Here is a 25,108-nt window from a genome sequence, read left to right on the forward strand (position 1 = left end):
CGCCCATCAGGAAATGTACTTAGAATGGATCCTGCCTCAGACGAAGGCATGAGAGAGAGACTTTTATAAATTTTCCATTCTTTTTATCAAACATTTCAACTTGTCTTCAACAATTGCTTAGATGGGAAGTACAGTTCACAAACCTAAATTTAATATAGTAAAGTAAATAATTACTTACTTGTATTTATAACAGAATTTTAAAACTCGCAACATAATTTAATTATAGTTTAAATAAAATTCAATAAATAAACACATAGTAGCCTTACTCACCATGATATATTCGGTAGGTTAAAAGCTGTCTTTTGGCTTCAAACTTCATATCCATTTCTGTTTTAGTTTAGGATCTTTTCGAAAGCTAAACACAGATACGTTAGGATCATGTTTGTAGTTACCCCCGACAAGCTGCACGCAACACTTGTCCGGCATGACTCAGCAAAACGTGCAAGCAACAAGTGTTTTATACTTCTTGAAGTACAGTAGAGCATCGTTTATCCGAAAACCGGTCAACCGAAAGCCTTCCAGTCGGACTCTGTCGCGCTGAATCGAACGTTTTTGATACTAGATTAACTTTTAAAGTATAATTTTTTTGCTTTTATATTTTTCAATATATTCATTTTGTTTGTACGAAATAAAGAAATAATTTTTAACCATACAATAGCCTCGATTATTATTATAAAAATTTTCGTTAGGCTTAAAATCGACGAAAATTCGACGCGAAGCGACACGCGACGGAGAAAAATTCAACATCGGACAGGTTAATATATTTTCTCGTACATAATCGATTATCCGAACAACCCCAGTCCCAATTAATTCGGATAAACGATGCTCTACTGTACCACCGGACTTAACTTTTCCTACACTTTTGTCCAACTGTTCTCCTATAGGAAAAAGAAAAAAGACCCTAAAATGCGAAAAATAAGAGGAAACTAAAAACTTAAGATGGAAGCTATCTTCGTATTCTCCAACACCTGGTTTCGTAAGACATAGGCAAGAAAGACGACTACCAGTGACGTCAGAGACACATAACTTTGTCGAACTCCGGCTTTTTCTGTAGGAGACGTTCGTTCGAGTCCCAATAAATTCATGAGAATTTAGTCTTTTATTATAGAAAAAAGCAGAGAAAAGTGTTTTCTAAAATGAACACGACGCGAACGAATAACAATGTAAGTCCTAAGATAAACCCGGTTGAAAACAAAATTCGGTACCATATTTAACATCGACGACGGATGTTTCTTGCGACCTTATTTGATCGAATTATACCCGGATACAGATGACACACCAATCAGACGGTGAAGGTAAGACCAATCGGACTAGACGGTTAAGAGACAGAATAGATAAAACACGTTTTAAAGACATGAGGTTTTCCACAAGATCCGTTGTTCTATCTAGGGTTTCTCAAACGGGATCCCGGTTGTTTTTTTTAACCCGGGAAATATCCTGGGAAATTTTTCTTATCCCGAGAAATCCCGCAAATTTCTTAAAAATTCACTTTTTTCTTATTTTTTGTTAAGGTTGAGGAAATTTTCCAAATAGAACGTATAATTAGCCCGTAAACCGTCAGAATACATTTGTATTTATTAGTTTTTTAAATTTTTGCTTATTTTGACGTCACAAATGTTCAATAATCAATATGTAATCTATTTGTGACAGGACTCTGAAAGTTCTTTACTTGTCGGAACCTGGAATATCTGGAATAATTGTGCTTATGCTGTTTTAATTTTTAACCAGGCCCAGTAGCTTCAATAACTGCGTAACGCCAAGTTGTGCAAATTGGGCAAGGATACAAACGAGTACGAAGTCTGCAAGTATGAAGTTTTTCTTCATAACCTGATTATTAAAGACAAACGAACTGCCGAATTGTTGGGTTATGATGTTTCTATTGAAGTAGTCGAGGTAGACAAATCAAGAATACTAGAGAACAAAAGAAGTACTACAATCTCGAAAACGAACTAGAAATCGTTCAGGCTACGGTTGAAAAAACACATCTGTCTTCTCTTGAATGTATTAAACACGATCGCACTCACATCAATTGAATCGGAAAGAGCATTTCGGTAGCAAGACTTTTCATTACTAAAATAAGAATTAGATTGAATGATCGGAGTATTGGCCATCTTTGCTTTATAAAATCTTATAAAAATTTACAATATTTTGTATTAAGTTTTATTTAAAAAAACAAAAATGACTTTCTAAGTTAGAAGTTTGAACTATTTTTTTTTTTTTTTTTTTTTAATTTTCAACTCATTTCAAAGGCATTTTTGTTGTTGTTGTATGTAGTTTCCAGGAAAAAACTTTAATAAATTTTTTCTATTTGTGAACATTTCTACGTTATTCGAAGGTAATTTTTAATATATATCTTACACAGAATTATTAATATGATTTTGGAGATTACAGAACGTATTAAATTACTTTAAAAAATGAAAAATAATTATATCATTTCATTTCATATTCGTATATCTTAAAAACAATTAATTTTGTCCCGGGATTTCCCGGGATCCCGGGAAACAGTTCACTTTTATCCCGGAATCCCGGGACAATCAAAAGACCGGGAAATGAGAAACCCTAGTTCTATCCCAAAAGATAGGTTTTTCTTATTGCTCTCCTACCAGAAGTTCCTTTTACTACAGTTTTTTTTCCACAGAAAGATTAATCGTACTTTCCTAAAGACCTCTCTTTCTCTTTCAATTATGAAATTCCAGATTCCACTGGCCAAGTGGATGAAACTTCTAGACAGTGTCAATTGGTGCTGGCTACGCGTCTCGCCAACGGGCTGGCCATATGGAGTCTTCTGGGAATTCTTCACACTAGTAATACCTTTCTAAAGTGGCCAAAGGGTAGGGTGATTGCAGTACATCCGAGTAATGATAACAAGTTATGAGTTGTCACAGTGATGACTGCTTCAGATGTTATCAAACGACTCATTGTTAAACTATGCTGCTTGCCGACTGCATAAATAGGTTAAATGCTGTGCTTTAAGATGGGAGGAAATGTTGAGTCGCAACTGCTAGTAATTATAAATGTATTTTGTGTTTGGCAAGATAAAAACCGTAGACGCGTGTGCTCCAAAATGTGTCGATGATGAAGTAAAATTCTTAACGTCGTTTGCGAAAAGTTAAGTTAGTAAGTACATATATTTGTATATTTATTATAATTTTCATATTATATTTTATATTCTACTCGTATTCCATTTATGAAATTATGTATGTATCTACTCTTATACACTGTAACTTCTGCCTAGTAGTGCTATGCGGAGTCAGGCGGCACATTTTGTGCTAAATAAAATATATGATGACGATAATGAGTAAGTACATATGTGCTGTTATAAGCGTGTACTGCCATTCTTTCGTGTTCTGTTATTGCCGTGACCTGACAATTAGTATAAACAGCTTGCCTTTTATCATTTCGTTACTTTAAATTTTTTAAACGCATCAGTATATTTAGCTTATGTCATAAATCAAACTATAGTTAACATTATGGGAGGTACGATTCCAAACCGACGGAAAGTGCCTCATTGCGATTTAAATGCTTGGGGAATCAATTGGTAGCACGAATGTTGGAACACAGTCTGTCAATAATGGCTAAAGTAGGGCTGCGGCAGAACAGCTTGTCACGTATGTACAGTACTTGTAGTATTATTTCCACCATAATAACTAGAAGCAGCCTTTAAGAGATTCCACAAACTATTTAAAGAATAGTTTATAGAAACAATGTATCTTTCTGTGTTTCAGCGGACCAAAGAATAATGCATTGTGGATATCTAATATTTTAACTGTAATTTAATTGGTGAAAAATAATGCATTACTTAAATGTCTGATGTATCCTCACCTCTACTTATTACAAAATTATTGGGGAAATAGGAACTAGATGGATACCTATTTAATACAGTTAGTATTAAGAACCAGTGATAATAGCTGAAATTCCTTGAAAACAAGAAAATGAAAAATATTAAATAGTAATTCACACATCATCGATGTAGATAACTTTGAGTAGCTAGATAAAGAAAACGAAGACAAAGATGTACTGTACCTTTGATCCTTTGGAAGTCTAAATTCTACAAATAATAGGTGAGTAATCTTTATTTTGCGTCACATCTTGTTGGTTTTTCACTGGTACAATGTTTAAGCCTACACCACTGTGAAGGACCACCTAGAAAACTGTTCAAACTCTATCATTTGACGAGACTGAATCTCTCTCTTTCTCTCTCTAAAATACGCAAGAAAAACATCCAAAGCAGTAAAAATAATGACAACTATTCTGTCGGCTTAAAAAGTCGGATTCTCCTTTGGATTGCTTCAGAAATTTTTGAGTGTGCTGATGAATATGTTAAATCACATCCCTTTACCGCAGAGATGTACCCTAAGTGGGGCTACTAAACTCGGGATAGAAGTTAAAAAATGCTCTGTAAACACACGCAGAGCAGAGTGTAAATAATCAATTGTTAGAAATTAGTATTCAAAAAGTATTAATTATTAGGAAAACGTAAAGAGATAAAATTATAATAGGTTAGGTTAGGTTAGTTGGTGTGACTTTTTTGAGTTGGCTGAACACATCACAACCCGCCTTTTGCTTCATTCATCTGGCATTATTTTAGAAATAGTATCAACTAGTTGTCGAATAAAAGATGTTTCAGAAAAAATAATATAGAATAGTCATTATTACAAAAATTCAATCAATCTCTGTTATTTTATTTTATATTTGATTTAAATTAAGTTAGTTACATCAATTGTTTAATTGACGAATAATAATCTAGGATAAGGAAGAGAATTACAAACTTATAAATTGAGCAGTTTTGCAATTATTAAGTTTAGCTGCTATTTTTCACAAACACACACAAAATTGGTCGCGAAAAAGCTTTACTTTGTTTTAAAATGGTATAAAAATACCTTACCTGTAGGTAGACTTCCAACTTCATTTAGTACCATAGCCATAAACTTATTAACAATACTTTTTATTAGAGAACGTCTTTCCTCCATTTCAATACAAAATAAATATTCCAGTATCTTTGGAATACTTGTTAAACTCCATAATGTTTTTCTTTCTTTTAATGAATGTTCCGGATAATTCTGTAAATATATTAATAAAACGTCTGAAAACTTTAACCATAATCGTTAAGAATTATTTTTCTAACAATAAAATGTATCACCACCATTTATTACTAATTGACGTTATAATTGCAAACTAGAGAAAATTATCAATATGGACATGCTCGCAATAGGTGTTCTGTAATGTTGAATTTGTTTCGGCGTATAGCGTCTTGTGTATAGCGCTTAATGGCAACACATCCTCTGCTAATCATTGCCTGTGTTTGTGACTTTTAGAAGATCTTTAGGTTGTCATATTTGTGATTTTCAATGGTCTAGTGGCCGTTCTAGGCACTTCGTTACAGATTACAGATATACAAACACGCGATCAGTGGCCTATATTATTAGATAATATTGAATACAAACTAAATGAAATATAAAAAGTATTTGGTGAATGACATATTATCATATGCTAAATATGAGATCATTTAAATCAGTGGTTCTCAACTTTTCTAATGCCGCGACCCTTAATACAGTTCTTCACGTTGTGGTGACTCCAATCATAAAATTATTTTCGTTGCTACTCCATAACTATAATTTTGCTAATGTTATGAATCGTAATGTAAATATCTGATACGAAGGATATATTTTCATTGTTACAAATTGAACATAATTAAAGCATAGTGATCAATCACAAAAACAATATGTAATTATATATTGTGAAATATTTATTTCTAATTACAAATAAATGAAATTTTGTCTTGGAGCATGGTGTAGCATGGGTAACAGTCTTAATATAACAACTGTAAACTACTTTGCTACATTTTGCGACAGTATGTGTAAAAAGCCAGAGTCACTGTGAAGGTTGAGATTGCTTCTTTCTCATCAGATCAAAAATTCTCGGGGTAATCTTTTCAAGAACACAACGAAGATCATCTTCCTCAACAAGTCTACTTCTGTATTTAGACTTGATAACCAACAAGCTGTAAAACCATGTATCACAAAGATATGTTGTTGGAAATGGAAGAAGGCGCAACACAGTCTCGGACAGAACAGGATATGACTGTAAACAGTTGATCCAGAATTTTGTAACCGGCATTGTAGAGAAATCAGTTCTCGCTGCATCGCTGTTAATAAGTTCATCGAACTCCTCTTGTTCTGTCCAGGAACATCTTCAACTTTGACTGTAAATGGGCTTTTGGCAAGTGCAAATAGGGTGTCAGGAAGATTTGGAAAGTACGATAAAATTTCGTCTGCAAATGTGCGAGTGTTCTTTTGCAGAAATTATCATCGTAATCCTTTTACGATGATAATTTCTTGTTCAATGTCATGTTCTTCAAAGAAAGCAGATAAGGTAGGCAACATGTAAATTTTATTTTCATTCAATCTTTTTGCCAAAGCTGAAGTTTCATTTGGAATGATCGGATCTTTTCTGACAAATTGAGGCCTGTTGCATTTGGCAATAGATGTCACAAGATATCAAAGATGTCAACCAAGTAAGCTGTTTTCTGCAGTTCACTTTTATCATTGAAAAGTGCTTCGAACTACGGTCTTGCTTTATGATTAAAAAACGTTTTGAGTTCATCACGAAGCTCACAACAAATAACACATTGCGGTTTCTCAATTCCTGCTGTAATTATTGAGGTAAAACAATACTGTAAAAATCCTCACTATACTCTATTTTCTTAACGTTCTTCTCTACACGATCCATTGTCATGGGACGGTTTGCTAATGAAAATAATACATAACAATAGCTTCAATAATACAAAAGATGATACAAGGCGTAATTCAGTCAATACAGTTCATTAAAGCTTCCTATGATTTACCATTCTCCGTTGTTTTTTTTTTTACATACCTGTTACTATCACAAGGGGGCAATATTCACATCAACCACAGCTGAATATAAAAAGACCGATCAGCACCCAGGTTCAGTTCCTGTAGTACAGATATATATATTGCAGTAGTTGACTTTACAGTACATGATTTTACATTTACTCAGTAATTATAGTTCATGAAGTGTCGTTTTACCTTCAATACTGCTGATTTCAACACAGTAGCTGCTTTTAACAGAGTAGCTGCTTTTAACACAGTAGCTGCTCTCTACACATGTGTAACTGGTCCGCATAAGTACATTATGGCGCCAACCCTGTCACATACACCTGTATTTGTACGGGGTGAATGTGATAGGGTTGGCGCGATGATGTCATCATTTCGGGTACTCGTACATGGCCGTATCTGCATGTGGGCGGACCCGCCTGGAAAGGGATAGAGGAGCGGTATCTCGGTTCCTAAGACCGTCGGAAATGTGTGTCTCCGACGGTGTTAGGCGACTCCCTCTGAAAAGGCCGTTCGACCTCCAAATGGGTTCGACCGCTGATTTAAATGCACCCGTTTTATATTTTAAAACGAAAATAATATAATAATGTATAAAATAAAATAATAGTAATATAACAAATAAATGAAAAAATAAAATAGTATATAAAATAAAGTAATAATAATATAAAAAATAAATGAAAAAAGAAAATAATATATAAAATTGAATAAACTTACGTTCACAGATTGATGAAATTTTGCTAACAACTTTCCCCATTGATATAAAACCGAAGCAGTATATGGTACATTAGAGACTGTTGTACCCGGCAAATATGTCAATAGACGGATCACATGAACATTTTCTCTACCTACTGGAAACAACAATTTGATACAAAATTCAACTTGTTTTTAATAGTGCCGGATTTCTTAGTAAGCGCAGTACGCTCGGGTCTAGAACGTAAGATTTGAGGGACGCAAAATTGGGGACATGCTTAGAATTTTACAAAAAAGTAATTATTTCAAAACATTGCAATATTTCTGATTAATTATTAAGTCGTCGCATTAAAAAAATTAAAATAATAATTTAAAGAACGAAACATGAAAACATTTGTGTTTGTGTTGTCGTCTTATTTAGCGGTCTTTAAGTGCTCATTATTAGCGTTTTCTCCATTATTGACGTTTAGTTACGACGTAAGTCGAAACGTATTCGACTTACGTCGTAACTACACAAGTAAATTCGACTTACGTCGCCTCTCCTGGAACCAATTACCGACGTAAGTCGAGGTATACCTGTATATCTCACTTAACCCAACATAATAATAATAATAATCACTAAAATAGCATTCTTTCTTATGTACTAATAATAATCAATTATTCTTTTTTGCATAAAAAACTGATTTATTTTTAGTTTTTACTTTCGCTGCTTTGTTATATATTCCTATAACAGAGGAAAAGAATGGCGATCGGTCAAAAGAATAATCCCCCAAAATTTTGACATTTTTGTACTCAGGAGACCTCGAAACGTTGAGAAATGCAATAATAATAATAAATAATAATAAACACATCGGGGTATTTATCAGTATGAATGGATGTTAGTGTGTATGTCAGAAACACGCTTTTATTTTCTTTGAAGCTTAAAAACTTCTGTGTCTTTTGTTGAAAATTTCTGAAATTTTTCAGGGAAATTTGTGTATTAAGGGAATCGATGCTATTAAATTTTGTTGATTAATGGTCCATGGAATGGTGAGATAGAGGGTGCATGTGTCGTATATCGAATGCGGTCGGACTTAATGACGATTTTACTCGTTAGTATCATTTACAATTTTTTATAAAACTCATCCCTACCCTCAAAATTAAGATTCTCCCATTTTATAATAATTAATTATGTAGACGTTTTTAATAAAAGATTATAGTAGATGGTGCCATACGCAATTGTAAATATTTTTGCCAAAAATGTTAAGCAACTCGTTGCTGAATTTTTTTTAATCTTTACTAAATAGTTTGCAAGTATTCAGTAGTCAAGAAAAATTTAAGTTAGAAACAAAATCTCATTGCTAACTATGTACGAAATAATAAATCTATTCATTATTTCATTAATCATTATAATAAATCATTTTATGCAAAAAGCTAAAAAAAAACAATTTTTTGTTGAATTTACCTATTTATTTTCATATAATTGGTTCACCTAATTTATCAAAAATTATTCTTAATAATATTTTAAATACATAAATCGTGTTGTCTCAAGGATTATTTATAATTTAAAAAATATAATGACTAAACAAACAAAATTGGGTCTATCCATCTCTCTGTGGATGGAATTTAGAAAAGCATAAAGGTTTAAATGGATACAAATTTGTTTGTTTGGTCATACAGTAGTGAACCGAAAATCGGAATCAATTGGGGACTGGGGTTGTTCAGATTAGGGATTTGTTCCGATTACGGATTATGTACGAAAAAATATATTAATCTGTCCGATGTTCAAATTTTTCTCCGTTGCGTGTCGCTTCGTGCTGAATTTTCGTCGATTTTAAGCCTAACGAAAATTTTTATAATAATAATCGAGGCTATCGTATCGTTAAAAATTATTTCTGCATTTTGTACAAACAAAATAAATATATTGAAGAATATAAAAACATGAAAATTATACTTTAGAAGTAAATTTAGTATCAAAAACGTTCGATTCGGCACGACACAGTCCGACTGAAAATCGTGCCGATTACCGGCAATTCCGATTACCGGGATTCCGATTTACGAGTCTCTACTGTATTTTTAAATATTTTAAATAGTGTAATAATTTTTAATTTATACAGATAAATTACTCACTATTTTTATCTACTATTGATTTCTTACTCCAAAATGTTCCCAATTTATTTTTTACTGGTATCGGAACACAGAGATTTTGTTCGTGGCAATAGTACAATATGGAATCCATTACATCTGATAAATAAACATTTTATAAATATATGGAAATGACCTTTAAAACACACGAATTTATATACAGTTATTAAAATATGATATTATAAGCCCTGTTTGTGACATATTTGTTATAATTTAATATTTTAATTGAATTTAATGGGAAAATGTTTTAAAATGTGAAATTCTTTTCAACTCGCTTTCTAGTAAAGTGATTTATTCCTATCGTCTGTGAATTAATAAAGAGTACTAGGCAAAATGCTAATATAAAAATACATTTTTAGCAAACAGCCTTTGACAGCTCTGACTAAGACAGGTTTCAGACGAGCCACTCGGTCACGTGTACCAGTGACTTAGGCGCGCCACTAAAAAGTTGTCCATATGAAAAGCTCTTAAGTGGCTGCACTATCCGTGACAGGGATCCGCGTTTTCCTGCCACAGACTGGCGTCACTGACGCCTGTGTGAAAACATACCTTTGAAATATAAGATATTCAACGGGGAGATAAATGGACACAATCGAATGGCTAGGTGTCGTCCATTCAACTTCCTGCTGCATGCCATTAGCCTTTAATTAGCTATTAATTAATTAATAATTATTTAATCATTAGTAAAGCAATTATCCTATATAGAAACGATACCTGCCAAAACAAAGATCTGACTAGTACCTTCGCGTTCCGTTTTATGCATATTTTACAGTATTAAAATCTTAAAGAATATTTACCTATGAAATCAGTGTTTTCGCTATCTAATTTATTTATTACTTTTAATGTATAACCGCTTTGGCATACGGAATTTAAGTAGGGGTTTTCAAAGTCATCTTCCACCTGAAAAAACAAATATGTATTCATATTTTTTTATACTTCGATTTGTAGTAATATATTATTTACTAGCAGATGATCCCGGCGTTGTGTTTGTCGGGCAAAAATAACAACAGCAAAGATTAACATTATTAAATTAATTCGTACTTCTAATCTTCTATTATAATTTAGTATGATTTATATTTACAACGGTTATCTTACATAAGAGTTTATCACACCGAGTGATCACTCTATTGCATTTTAAAAATTCTTTAAATTGTGTACTGTACAGTAGAAAAATAATTTTTAAAATTGTTAGATTGCTCATTCGGTGTGATAAACCCTTACGAAAGATAACCTTCGCAGTTATACATACAAATCAAATACTATAATATAATAGAAACAATCCTCATACCGGTACATATGATGTCCATTATACCTTCTTAAGCCTTTTTTCGAATTTCCGGTACTAAGTACTAACATTAACGACCACTTAACTAACGTTTTCGATCGCCTCCGCGATCTTCGTCAGATGAAAACCTGACGAAGATCGCGGAGGCGATCGAAAACGTTAGTTAAGTGGTCGTTAATGTTAGTACTTAGTACCGGAAATTCGAAAAAAGGCTTAAGAAGGTATAATGGATATAATATAATAAATATTAAAACGAAAACGATATAAAGATTTTGGTTATTTTAGCCTATCATTATCATGTTTATCGCGATACTATGAAGTAGGGATATTTCCCGGTTGTTTCTTTAACCCGGGAAATATCCCGGGAAATTCTTCTCATCCCGGTATATCCCGCAAATTTCTTAAAACTTTACTTTTTTTTTATTTTGTGTTAAGGTTGAGGAAATTTTGCAAATAGAAAGTATTAATATAATTAACTCATAAACTGTCAGAATACACCTGTATTTGTTAATTTTAAATCTACTTATTAGTTTTTTAAATTTTTGCTGGTTATGGCATGTCACAAATGGTCAATAATCCACATGTAGCTTATTTGTGACGGGACTCTGAACATTTTTTACTTGTCAGAACCTGTAATATCTGGAATAATTATGGTTTATCTGTCTTAATTTTTAACCATGCCCAGTAGCTTCAATTACTAAGTAACGCCAAGTTGTGCAAATTGGCAAAATACAAACGAGTACGAAGTCTGCAAGTATGAAGTTTTTCTTCATAAACCTAATTATTAAAGCTAAACGAATTGCCGAATTATCGGGCAATAAGCTCAATGCCACTATTAAAGCATCCGAGGTAGACAAGTCCAGAATACTAGAGAGCAAAAGAAGTACTACGATCTCAAAAACGAACTAGAAATTTTCCAGGCTACAAGTGAAAAAACACTTGTAGCCTGGAACACTTGTAGCTCCTCTTAAATGCATTAAACACCATTCCACCCACATCAATTGAATCGGAAAAGGCATTCTCGGTAGCGGGACTTTTCATTACTAAAATAATAATCAGACCGAATGATGAAAGTATTGACCATCTTTGTTTTTAAAATCTTATTATAAAAATTTACAATTATATTTTGTATTATGCTTTATTTATAAAAAAAACGAAAATTACCTTTTAAGTTAGAAGTTTAATCTAAAATCATTTTTTGAAATTTTCAACTCAATTCAAAGTACAGTAGAGCATCGATTATCCGACACCCGATTAACCGACTTATCGGTTAACCGACTGCGTTCTAGTCGGCAAATTCAAATGTCCGCTAGTGATGTGGCGCTACAATATTTGGTTATGTCTTGGCTACTTTAATATTATTTTTGTTAAATTTTTGCATGTTTTAGCTGGCAGCACTGGCTCGACCATGAAAGGAGGCTAGTATTTAAACTAGGCCTAATACACTATACTAATAATGTATTTTTTCATACTTTTCGGTTATCCGACTTTTCAGTTATCCGACCAACCCCATTCCCCAATTAAGTCGGATAATCGATGCTCTACTGTATTTTCTTATTGTTGTGTGCATGCAGTTTCCATCAAACTTTAATAATTTTTTTCTATTTGTGAAAATTTCTACGTAATTCAAAGATAATTTTTAATATATATGTTACACAGCATTATTAATGTGACTTTGGAGGTTGCGGAACATATTAAATTACTTTAAAAAAATGAAAAATAATTATATCATTTTATTTCATGGTATTTTGTATATCTTAAAAATAATTAATTCTATCCCGGGACAAGCAATAGACCGGAAAATGAGAAACTCTGGTAGTCGGTCTTACCTCAATATGGAAATTCCTATCGTCAAAACCGTTCAGTTCTCGTACTCTTTTTACTCTTATTCCGTATACATCATTCACAAAGGAAGACGCAAAAGTTTTATCGACAAAAGCCTTGATCACTTGATTTTCAGCAGACTGTTTATTATCCATCTGCGAAATCGTATAATTATGAAATTAGAGTATATTGTCAGTAAGTTCATACACACAATAATTCAAATTAATTATTATTAGTCTGTATGCCTATAATGAAAATTTCATCATAATGTTTAAATATACTATGTTGTCTACATTGCAGATTTCTTCCGGATTTTAACTATTGTCAATAGAGTATAAAATATGCTAAAAACTACATTTTGAGAATATTATCAACAATTTCGCAGAAATTAAAGCAAGGAGAATAAATTTTATCGATGTTATGTATCCTACCGGTATGAAAATTACTAATATTATTGATATGTTGTAATAATATGTACTGTACTTGTATTCCGACCACTAAGTAGATCGAAGGAAAAAGTGCCTAATGATGATGGCAGAATACAGTCTATTTCTTACTGACTGATTTGTAAATTTTTTCTAAGGTTATACACAACAAATTACGACAAGGATGGAATGTTAGTACCTGCTCGACTATATAAATAAGAAGGCGAATTTCAAGTAAGAATATTTTAGAGGATCAAGGGAAACACTTCCAAGATAAAGTTAGGTTAAATAGCCGCTAAAGGCTGGGTTATAAACTCCGCACCGTAACCGTATCTGTACAGTATCGGTACCCGTAAGCGTTTGCAACGCTGGTAATATGGCAATAGTTATAAAATACCGTACGGCCGGGTAACGAACCAAACTGTATTACGAATTTACGATGTAGGAGGCACACCGCCGTACATATGCACACTCTTAATGTAAATCGGAGAAAATATCACTGTTTCTGTTTCCAGACATACATTATAATTATTTTTTTTCATTTAGTTTCTTTTTTTTTTATTTCCTTTACGACCAAAGTAACTTTTACTTTAACTTTTATATTGTTTAAAGGTCTGTTTATAGGTTATTCATGGGGCGAACTTGCTGCCGTCCATGCTGCCTATCCTTCAGCATTTTACTAGTAATATAAGCTTCTGCAGCAGTGGCGTGCTATCATTGCAAGCGGTGGAAGCGCCGCTTCCCTTGTATTTTCTAAAATTAAATATATATTGCGCGATTATTTTCATATTTTAACGTAATTTGAATTAATTAAAATTAATATTTTATTATAACCACATTATATATCTTATTACAAATTTCTATACTACACGCGAAAAAAAACGATAAGATCGCAATTGTATACAGTATTCGAATATCAGTGGCGAAATGGAAGCGTTGTATTGTCGAAACCGGGTCAGTTTCCGAACAGCCAGATTATAGGCATTCGCGCATGTGCTTTACAGAGCACCAACCTCAGGCGGTTTAGCTGGTGGAAGCTACACACATATAGGCTTCCAATGATTCTATCCCGGACCAGTTCTGGGTTATTAGCCGCCTGCCTGCTATATATTTGGCCGAACGAGTAGTGTCGTGTATCGGCTCTGCAAATCGTTTGAGTTTTTGTGGTGATATCGGGTGATGATAGTCGAATTCTTAAATTCGACCATCATTAAAGCGAATTATCATCATTCGATTTTTCGGACATTGTTACTGGGAGTCTCTCTCACGTTGTTTGTCGTATATGTCGACGGTTGTATTCTGTCGGTGTGGACCTCTTCCTCCTCCGTTAATTTAGTTAATGGATGACTGTTATTAACAACGATATCGTGATCGGAAATTTCGGCCCAAACAAAAAACTTTGTTCAACTCCACGTGGTCTGGTAGCGATTCAGCGCGGGTCAGCCGAACGGCGTGTGTTTCTCGACGCCTCTCCCGGTCCTTTTAACCGGCCTTGTCCGATTGTTTCGGCTCTGGTATCTGCTTCTCCGATCAGGGCGTCGGTCCCATTTGTGTGCTGTATTAGTGCATTCTTGGGTAAATTTATCGAGTGTTTTTGCTCTTCGTTTCGCTGTTTTTTACTCGCTTGTTTTGGAAAGTGACTGTCTACCCTCTAGTGGTAGCGTTTATTCAATAGCCTTTTTTAAGGATAATTAGTAGTATGGCTTCTAGGCCCATTGGCGGGAGCACGAGTGGTGCTTACCCGTGTTTCCGAAGACGAGGAGGCAGAAGGGCTCAAGTCCAAGCAAGAAGGAATATTCCCTTCCCTTGTAAGTCGGCAGGAAGTGGAGGGGCAGGACGCAACAGTCATCACTGCTAAGCAGGTTGAAGCTGAACTGCTACAATATTCGAAAGCTAATACTGGATCGAAGATCGGTTCGAGGGACCTTATCCCGCAGATTATGGGAAAGGTTTCGAGGATAATAGATATATTGTCTGGGAGAGATGATATTTACAAGATTGTATCCAGTATAAAGTATAAACTAGATGAAATTAACAGTAAAGACGCAAGAAGAGATGGAAGATCTTTTACTCGGGTAGTGGCAAGTGTTTCATTGGTAAATAAGAAGATGGTTGAACCAAGAGAAGTTGTTATTTTGCAATCCATCGAGACTGTGGACGATGCAAAACAGACTAAGAAGATAATAAAGGATAATATTAAGCCTCATCTTTTGAAGATTGGGGTCAAAGGATTAAGGAAATTAAGGAATGGCGCAGTGGCAGTTGAGCTCGATAAGAAAGAAGACAAAAAAACATTACAGAAGGCAGTAGAGATGATCCCTCGGAGCCAAAGAAAAAATTACCGAAGGTGATCATCCACGCAGTGCCCAAGGATATAGACAAACTGGAACTGCCGAAGTATATATATGAACAGAATGAGGGCATATCAGACCTCTATAAACAGCTGGAACAGTTTAATCAAGATTTCACGGTAAGGTTTGCCATGGGAGGGGAAGGGACAGACCTACCACCAGTTGGGTGGTAGATGTTAAGCCCAAGACACGGAATGGATTATTAAGAATAAAAAAGTTAAATATGCAGTGGGTGAGATGCCCAGCCCACACACACACACACACACACCCGTGAAATTTTTTCTCGTTTTTGACTTTTTAAGTCCTGGTGGTCTCAAAACAAGATGTTTAAAAATCTCAGTGAAATTTAACACGATTCCAATGCTTTTTCTTGTGAATATATAACAGCCGGGAAAGTACTGTACAGTAAAAGCTTATGGTATCGCTTCGAAACACCAAGCTTATGTTTACCGAAGAGAAACTCCCAAGAAAAAATTTCACTTTAATTTCCGGTGCCATACTTTTTACTTGGAGCGATATATTTTACATCTCAGATGTTTTACTTTATTGATATCTAAAGATTAATTTGACTAATTAAGTTTTTCACTATTTATTATAATGCGAAAGGTCTAACAGCGCTCCCCCTCGAATCAGTACGTTCTGACACCACCTGTGTATTATATAGGAACGTAGGAAACCGGTTGTTCGATAAACGCGCGAGCGATCTCATATGGGGGAACTTATGGATAAGTTATTGAGGAGGAAGTTGAGAAACAGAAAACGGAAGTGATTCACTCTAAAGTGGTTAACGTTTCCTTTGCAAATAACACACCTTCCGGAAAAACCCTACTCATCGGAGGAAATTTCGCCAAAAATCGGGAATGTACCCATAACCCATCACCCCGTCTGAGTTCACCAAATATGGGCATAATGATGGAGAGAAGCAAAACCAAAAATAAAAAGAAAGGTGAGAGAAGGACACAGAGAGAGTTCGTCCGTTCCTTCAAGCTGACGACGATTCCCAGAATGCTCCGTCGCCGCCGACCTCGGTTTCCCACCTGTCCTCCGATCCCTATCCCCCTCCCTATCGGCTCCAGCCAAAAGAGCTCGATCGTGCCGTCAGCTTTTTGATCACTTGTGGCTGAATCTCCTACAAATCGAAACTCTTTAATTACACCCGTTAGTGTCGATACGTCCAAAATTTGCGCCTGGCCCCAGGCAAGGCTCACCAGAGATCTCTTGATATTAGAACTATATCGCAGGTATTTATCGTCTCGCACACTATTCGCTCTCTCTCAACGACAGGCGCGTAAGGTAGATTTACACTTACTTTATTAATTTATAATTTTAGGTTAATGTTACCCTTGGTGGCAAGATGGCGACCAGAGGGATTTTTCCCTACATTCTAGCCGGCGACGGGGAAAATTTTCCCTAATTCGAGACTGCTACGGGGATAATTTTTTCCCTGCGTTCGACGTGGCTAAACCGTTTCCGGTCGCCATCTTCGTCTTCTATGGAGACTGCGCGTTGCGCACTGTTTCGTAATAACGCAACCTAGTAACTCCTATACTATAATCAGCTACTGTAAACCCTATTTTAATAGAAAAAATAAAAACATTTTTTTACTCACGTTGATTGTCTGTCATTTCCCTTTTATACATTTCTTCCCGACTTTCGAACTTTGATTTTCGTTTATTATAGATCTTCCCCCCCTTGTTTTGCGTCGGCTGCTACTGTCGATGACTTCTTATTTCTTCTTTTTTTACTCGCGGTGGTTGACGTTTCCTTATCCCGACCCTTCTTTGATTTCTTTGAATTCTTCTTCTTATTATCACCATTTGAACGGGTGCAGACGGAACTGTCTCGGGTTCTACTGTAGCTTTTCGAGATATCCCGGATGCTAAAGCCGAAATCGTCGCACCATATTCTAGACATAGGTAGTGCCATATGAATGACAAGATACATCCCCAGGACAGACGACCACTTTTGCTTTTAAAAGTTCCTTCGTACACTGAATATTTAACTGCACACGAACTGCATTTAAGAAGACATTCATTTCTTTCGCTTCCGTAATATAATTTGCATGTCTTATCGCACGTAGAACACGTCGACTCTATCTGCTGTATACCTAATTTGACCGCAAATCTGAATGCATTATCAATTGCCGGGTTCAATCCCAATTCCGAATAATCTGTTTCCATCATTTTATAAAACTTCCCGGTAGTACATTTGGCCCATAATTCCTTCGAACTCAAATCAACGTCGCCCATGACGTGCACGAAATTTCAACAAAAAGAACGCAATTTCTTTTTGTTTTTACTCGTAAAAAATATAAATTACCTTTTTAGCAATTCGGAAAGAATAGATATTGTAAAAAAAAAAACTCGCTGCCAACAACGAACATGCTACACACCACTGTCTTCTACACTCCCTCCAAACGAAATTTGCATAATTTGACGATCTCGGCACCAACACATTACGTCACAACATTTCCAAAGAGCTCCCTCTCTCTCACGTCACAAACGCGAAATCGCGCGTCTCCGGAAACACGGTCGCCACGTCGAACGCAGGGAAAAAAAATTTTCCCCGTCGCCGTCTAGAATGTAGGGAAAAATTTCCCCGTCTGCCATCTTGCCACCAAGGGTAACATTAACCTAATTTTACTTATACGACAAGATTTAGTAAAATAAATGTTTGTTGTTTAGTTGTTATCAAAAAAAAAAAAAATCTTGTAAACTTTCTCGGTTATATTTGTCATCTCGGGATTGTTTTTTCTTTGAACAAATATTAAATAATTAAATCGCCTAAATTTCCAGAAATGTAGCCTGAGTTGTCATAATTTGATTATAAAATAGTCAGTAGAAAAACAATGTAAAAATAAATCCGAGATCAGAATCTAACTGCAACAAACTGAAAGAGGAAGGGAAAAATGCAAAATTTAGTTAATAGGATTGTTTCAGCTTTTTATCAATAGGGTTTTGATTCGGAGCGCGATTGTAAATATCGATTCAAGACGACTGATGTCATTTCCAATACGTACATTTTAAAATTCTACTTTGTCTTAGAGTTCAAGCATCGTTAGGCCGTGAACTAGTTTCGTAGTTGCAAGAGCGGAAGAAAATATTTTACAGACCAATTTATTGCGTCATTCGTCAAATCGTTGTTTTTAGCGTTTAATTGTATTTATTTTTTCTTTAAAATGCTCACATTTACATCAATATTTTGCTAATTAACTAATAAAGGTGAAATTATTTCGGAGCATTAAGCCGTTTTTTATGCAGTCAAAAGTTTTTCTAAGGTAAATTCGTTATATTCATTTTTTGTTTCTTGCCAATAATTTTAGTGCACCCTTTTATCAAGAAATTTTAGATAAAAATATTCGTATAGCCAGTGGTATCTTTTTTATAGAAAGAATCGTAGTGGGACACTTTAAAAAAGGAAAAGGTCGGTGTCGGAGTTGCACTTTTTGTTTACACTGGTTATATATAACACAGCCGGGAAAGTAAAATTAAATGAAATTAAATAAGATCTTGAACACGCATCTTTGATTTTAAATTATATGTAAATATCCAGGTTCTCCATTCTTTAATGAAATTAAAAATTAAAATGAAGTTTCAATATATTCATTTTACAACCAAATATTTATTAGTTAACTCTGTTTTTCTGGCTCGGATAAACAATTATTTTCTATCGAGATTATGCAAGATAAACTTAAACAATTTTGAATCCCTCGCTTTTCCTCCAATTAGTGGCATTCCACAAAGATCAATTTTTAATGGATTATTTTTTCTCTGCGTACAATTAATAACCTATTTAATAATAGTAAATATAGAGTTATAGCTTATGCCGATGATATAAAACTCTTAAATTACGACCCTAACACTTTACAAACCGATCTCAAAATTTTATCTTTAGTTTTTAGTAAAGCAAATCTAAGAATTAACGTTCGTAAAACTATTGCGATGTGCTTTTCTGTGCTTAGAGACCCTCATTTATATATACGGTATAATCATGTCTGAAATTATGTAAATTCATATAGTGAATTGGGGGTCATTTTTGACAATAAATTGACCTTTAAAGGTCATATAGAAAAAATTGCTAAATCCGCCGGGGAATTTTGTAGGCCGATGTCTTCGAAAACTACTAAAATCGATTTTTTTACAAATTTCCAGTCTAATTGAATATTGCTTATCAATCTGGGCTATGTGCGAGTTATCTTACGTTTGGTTCCAAATTGAACAGTGATAGCCGAAGGTTTTCTCTCGCTGCGATGTCCAATCTGTTTCTAGTTTTCCTTGAGAAAACACATTCAACCAAAAATTTAGACAAAAAAATCAACGTAAAGTATTTCAGCTGATTCCTTCAAATTAAAAAATATTTTCTGTATATTACTTTATCCAAAGATTAACTTTATGTTCAGCGAATTTTGCTCGAGTCATTGTGTCGCTTTGACGCTGTAATAGACTACGAAATTCAACACTAATATTGCCTGGTCGTGCATCAAGTGGATCCAAAATCGAAATTACAGATATTCCTGTTCCAAACTATTCGACTACTACAGATGCGCGCAACCACCGTAAATTTCAACGATTAGGACAGCACTGAAGGACAGTAAAGTTGAAGAGCAGGCAGTCTTCTCTTATGTTAGATTGTTTGTAAATACTAACTTTCACGCGCATCCTTCACTGGGATTTTTGCACGAAAGAGGCGTTCATTTTCTAGTAGTATCGAATCCGTTTTAAAATCATATAAAATATATAAGTTACAGCAGTCATGAAAGACTTAGCGTAAAAACTTTTAAGTTTTTTTTAATTTCTTAGCTGCAAATCCTAACGATTTAAATCACCATTAAGTAGATTGGAAGTTAACTCATAAGCAGTGGCGTAGCGTGGGTGTCAGCCGCCCGGGGCAAAAGGAAATGTCGCCCTCCTTAAATAAAATACGGGGAATTCCTACAAGTCAGTACAGACGGTGTTGTCAGTCGCTACAATGAGCAAGATGCCATTATTATACATTCATTTAAAGAAAGGGGAAGGGGATTCCGGTTTCGTCACAGAATAAGTAATGAAAAATTCCGTGCTCATTTCAATCGGTCCGAATCGTAGGTGCGACAAAAATACGAAATGAAATGGTTCAAATTTTTAAAGGTATTATTATTATTTATTGTGAAAAAATGCCGCCCCCTAAAAGTGCCGCCCGGGGCGGGCCGCCCCTGCCGCTCCCACTACGCTACGCCACTGCTCATAAGTGTCTTTACTCCGTGATTGGTATGACATTTTTACGAAGCGTCGGCAAACTTTAAATTTTGAAGCAGTTATAAAATCTTTTTGTTTGACGCGAAACTTATATTTAAAAAAAAAAAAAAAAAAAAAACTTGTTTATCATCATAACGCACGGAGTTTTGTAAGCTACTTTCTTGCAGATACGATTAAAGACGATTTTGTTATATTATATACGTAACCGGAACGAGTCGTCTACATTTCAGTTCGCCCAGCAAATTCCATATTCCCAAGTACAAAAACGAACATTAAAAAAAACGTGCCCAGCAAAAATTATATAAACAAAATCTAACACCTTATCTTCGCTGAGAAAGTTTAATTTTAAACAAACGTTTTCGGCCTATTCTATAGGCCATCATCAGGCTAAAAAATCGAATAGTATCGTTCCATAAGAACGAATACAAATATTTAAACTTTAAATTAACAACGGATTAATACAAATATTTAAATTTAAAAATTAACAACGGATTAAAAGATGATACATAATAAACTAATATCGTATAGAATTAAAAACAAAATAAAAAACAAAATAAAAATCAAAAATAAACTCAGAAAAACTTCTAAACACAAGCATAGAACCATAAAATAAACATGTAAATTAAGAGTTCCTTGCAGAGTTCTTAACCATATACTTCCAGGCCGATGGAAGGCCCTCAGCGTCCCTCGCATTTATACACGCCCCTTCCAGCTTGCTCTTGTAAATCTCTATTTTCTCAGCGGTCCTCGCCAACGTTGGGGAGCTCACGGGTTTTATAATGTCCGCTTCATCCCATTTAACTATCGAGCTTTCGGTCTGAGCCATTTGGGATAGTACCGTGGCGTTGGAGCTTTTTCTGATGTTATACTTGTGCTCCTTGAGTCTTACACTCAAACTCCTTGTCGTAACGCCGATATAATCTTTCTTAATTCCCAGCTGTGCGTTCTCGTATGGTATCCTATACACACCCGCTTTTTCTTCCTTCCTAATGCTATCCTTGTCATTCCTTAAAATCTTATAAAGGTTCGGGGCTCTTTTCAGAATTATTGATGTCTCATTGCGGTTCGCAATTTCTTTCATAATGCTTTTGGCATATCTGTTATAAGTGAATTTAGTGATCTTAGCGGGACGTTGTTTAGAGCCTCTTGCTACGTTCTTCTCGTACCTTTTAACCATTCCTGTTATTGCGCTTTTCCTGTATCCTAAGGTTTCGGCTACCAGTAGAATTCTGTTAATTTCCTTTGCTCTGTCCATAACGTTATCACAATATAGAAAGGCCCTTCGGATTAGAGCCCGGAATGCCGCCATCTTATAATGATACGGATCATGTGATTGCGAAGGGATATAAAGCGGACTGTGCGTTGGTTTAACGTAAACACTGGTAGATAAATGCCCGTTCTTGAACTGGATGTTGATGTCTAAAAAATGAATTGTTACGGAACTTTTCTGTTCTAATTTCAGTTTTAGGCCGTCGTTATTACGATTGATGCCTTCAATGAACTCATTAATCTTACGGTTATTCTTACATAATATAAAGATGTCGTCTAAATAACCGTAAGATTAATGAGTTCATTGAAGGCATCAATCGTAATAACGACGGCCTAAAACTGAAATTAGAACAGAAAAGTTCCGTAACAATTCATTTTTTAGACATCAACATCCAGTTCAAGAACGGCCATTTATCTACCAGTGTTTACGTTAAACCAACGCACAGTCCGCTTTATATCCCTTCGCAATCACATGATCCGTATCATTATAAGATGGCGGCATTCCGGGCTCTAATCCGAAGGGCCTTTCTATATTGTGATAACGTTATGGACAGAGCAAAGGAAATTAACAGAATTCTACTGGTAGCCGAAACCTTAGGATACAGGAAAAGCGCAATAACAGGAATGGTTAAAAGGTACGAGAAGAACGTAGCAAGAGGCTCTAAACAACGTCCCGCTAAGATCACTAAATTCACTTATAACAGATATGCCAAAAGCATTATGAAAGAAATTGCGAACCGCAATGAGACATCAATAATTCTGAAAAGAGCCCCGAACCTTTATAAGATTTTAAGGAATGACAAGGATAGCATTAGGAAGGAAGAAAAAGCGGGTGTGTATAGGATACCATACGAGAACGCACAGCTGGGAATTAAGAAAGATTATATCGGCGTTACGACAAGGAGTTTGAGTGTAAGACTCAAGGAGCACAAGTATAACATCAGAAAAAGCTCCAACGCCACGGTACTATCCCAAATGGCTCAGACCGAAAGCTCGATAGTTAAATGGGATGAAGCGGACATTATAAAACCCGTGAGCTCCCCAACGTTGGCGAGGACCGCTGAGAAAATAGAGATTTACAAGAGCAAGCTGGAAGGGGCGTGTATAAATGCGAGGGACGCTGAGGGCCTTCCATCGGCCTGGAAGTATATGGTTAAAAACTCTGCAAGGAACTCTTAATTTACATGTTTATTTTATGGTTCTATGCTTGTGTTTAGAAGTTTTTCTGAGTTTATTTTTGATTTTTATTTTGTTTTTTATTTTGTTTTTAATTCTATACGATATTAGTTTATTATGTATCATCTTTTAATCCGTTGTTAATTTTTAAATTTAAATATTTGTATTAATCCGTTGTTAATTTAAAGTTTAAATATTTGTATTCGTTCTTATGGAACGATACTATTCGATTTTTTAGCCTGATGATGGCCTATAGAATAGGCCGAAAACGTTTGTTTAAAATTAAACTTTCTCAGCGAAGATAAGGTGTTAGATTTTGTTTATACAAAAACGAACGTCGATAAACAGCTGCTGTTATCGCCGTTTCTTATCCACGCATACACAGCTAAGTATACAAACTTTCTGTTAGAGTAACTAATAAATCGTCACGAAAGCTGGCAAAAGTTTGAGCGAAAAGAGCCGAAAACGGCCGTCTTCGTAACTTGGCGAAGACAATCCGCGTTTTAATAACAGAAATGACTTTTTCTAATTAAACTCGCATCTTAATTAAGGGGTCTTTACACCGAAAAATGCAATTTGCCCGTTTGCACAATAAGTAAACAAAAAGTGCTGAATCATTGTGGATTTCCTCTATCGAGTCGTTATTGACGAAAACGATAATCGCTGTAATAAGCATTCGGTTACCGTTTACGAGAAATGATTAACTACGGTCGTATTCGAATTAGAAATGTCGCTACGATTTTCGTCATAATGCAAATTCACTAATTGAAATCTCGTAAAGTTAAAACGGGAATAATACGTACGTTTGCGTCCGATCCTGTATCTACGTGCCAGTCTGAAGGCGATCGCGTGATTTGGACGCTTTCCAAATTCATCTATCAACGATAATCAGACGTCTACGTTTGTTATTTGCCAAGCTGATAAAAAATAAGCGAGGAATGGTTATACGTTCGTTCTTTCCAAATATTCAAGCGATTGTGAAAGTAAAATATTTTTACCAAACTTTGAATAAATTCTTCGTTGTCTTTTTCGATCCAATAACTGTCATCCAAATGCATTGAGGGCGCAATTGTATAATCTTTTCTCGAGGTCGAGACGGACCGGTTACGCTTCTGCCGGAAGTAAATGTAAGCCCGCCCTCGGTTTCGTTCGAAGGCTATTAACAACTCTAGTCATTTTTCGTCGTGACGTGGCATGTGTATTGTGTACCTAAATATCGTTATGCAAACCGTGCCGTTAATCATAATAGAAATGCTAACAGTAAGAAGCTTAATAGTGCCGTCAAGTGTCGAATACAGAATTGACGTAACCGAGTGTTTAGACCGATAAGTCTAGAACAGTGGTCTCCAAAGTGGGATATGCAAAGTATCACTTTGTGTACCTCTACTAAAATGTAAATTTTAATTCAATTTAAATGTATATTGTTTAAAATAACTAGATAATAAATAATTTAATTTTTGACTGCACACAGATGTATATTATATTATATCATAGGCGGTACAACTTATAATTATTTTTGTCTGAGGGGTACGCGATCAAAAAAGTTTGGAGATCACTGGGCTAGAAGACTTGCAATGCTTTTTAAAAAGTTCTTCGAAAATTCTTAACACGAAAAATCATCCGCATTTGCTGGGTCTTTTTTAATAATGGTGGTGACGAAAAGTATCTCGAGGAGTAACCTCAAAATGGTAAAGTTCGTCTTTCTTTTAAAGTAGACGTTTCGATAAACCGCTTCTCTGTTGAGTCAACGAAACGCAAAATGACGTCATTAAGTGATAAGGAACAACGGCATATTCTATTAAATAATGCACACGTCATTAACTAATAAAAAGCTCCAATACATAGCGTTGCCATACGTCCTGTATATACGGGACGG

At 35.0% G+C, this 25,108-nt stretch overlaps 1 protein-coding gene across 3 annotated transcripts in view; it reads right to left on the minus strand.

Annotated features, from left to right (window-relative positions):
* The window catches only part of LOC136973152 (hydroxylysine kinase), a 46,117-nt gene extending 21,840 nt beyond the window's left edge, over positions 1 to 24,277 (minus strand). Inside the window, exons 1-6 of one of the 3 annotated variants that reach the window (XM_067267850.1) lie at positions 24,231 to 24,277; positions 12,783 to 12,932; positions 10,466 to 10,568; positions 9,654 to 9,767; positions 7,569 to 7,702; positions 4,886 to 5,060 (exon numbers count right to left, since the gene is read on the minus strand). In XM_067267850.1, the coding sequence (XP_067123951.1) occupies positions 4,886 to 5,060; positions 7,569 to 7,702; positions 9,654 to 9,767; positions 10,466 to 10,568; positions 12,783 to 12,932 (676 nt within the window). In that variant the 5' untranslated portion in view covers positions 24,231 to 24,277. Of the gene's footprint in view, positions 1 to 4,885; positions 5,061 to 7,568; positions 7,703 to 9,653; positions 9,768 to 10,465; positions 10,569 to 12,782; positions 12,933 to 24,035; positions 24,101 to 24,230 lie in introns of those variants that run through there. The other 2 variants (XM_067267851.1, XM_067267847.1) reach the window with 2 other exon arrangements.
* Positions 24,278 to 25,108: the final 831 nt, after the last annotated feature.

Source organism: Centruroides vittatus, unplaced genomic scaffold (assembly GCF_030686945.1).
Source record: "Centruroides vittatus isolate TY-2023 unplaced genomic scaffold, ASM3068694v2 contig_3093, whole genome shotgun sequence".
Lineage (NCBI taxonomy): Eukaryota > Metazoa > Arthropoda > Arachnida > Scorpiones > Buthidae > Centruroides > Centruroides vittatus.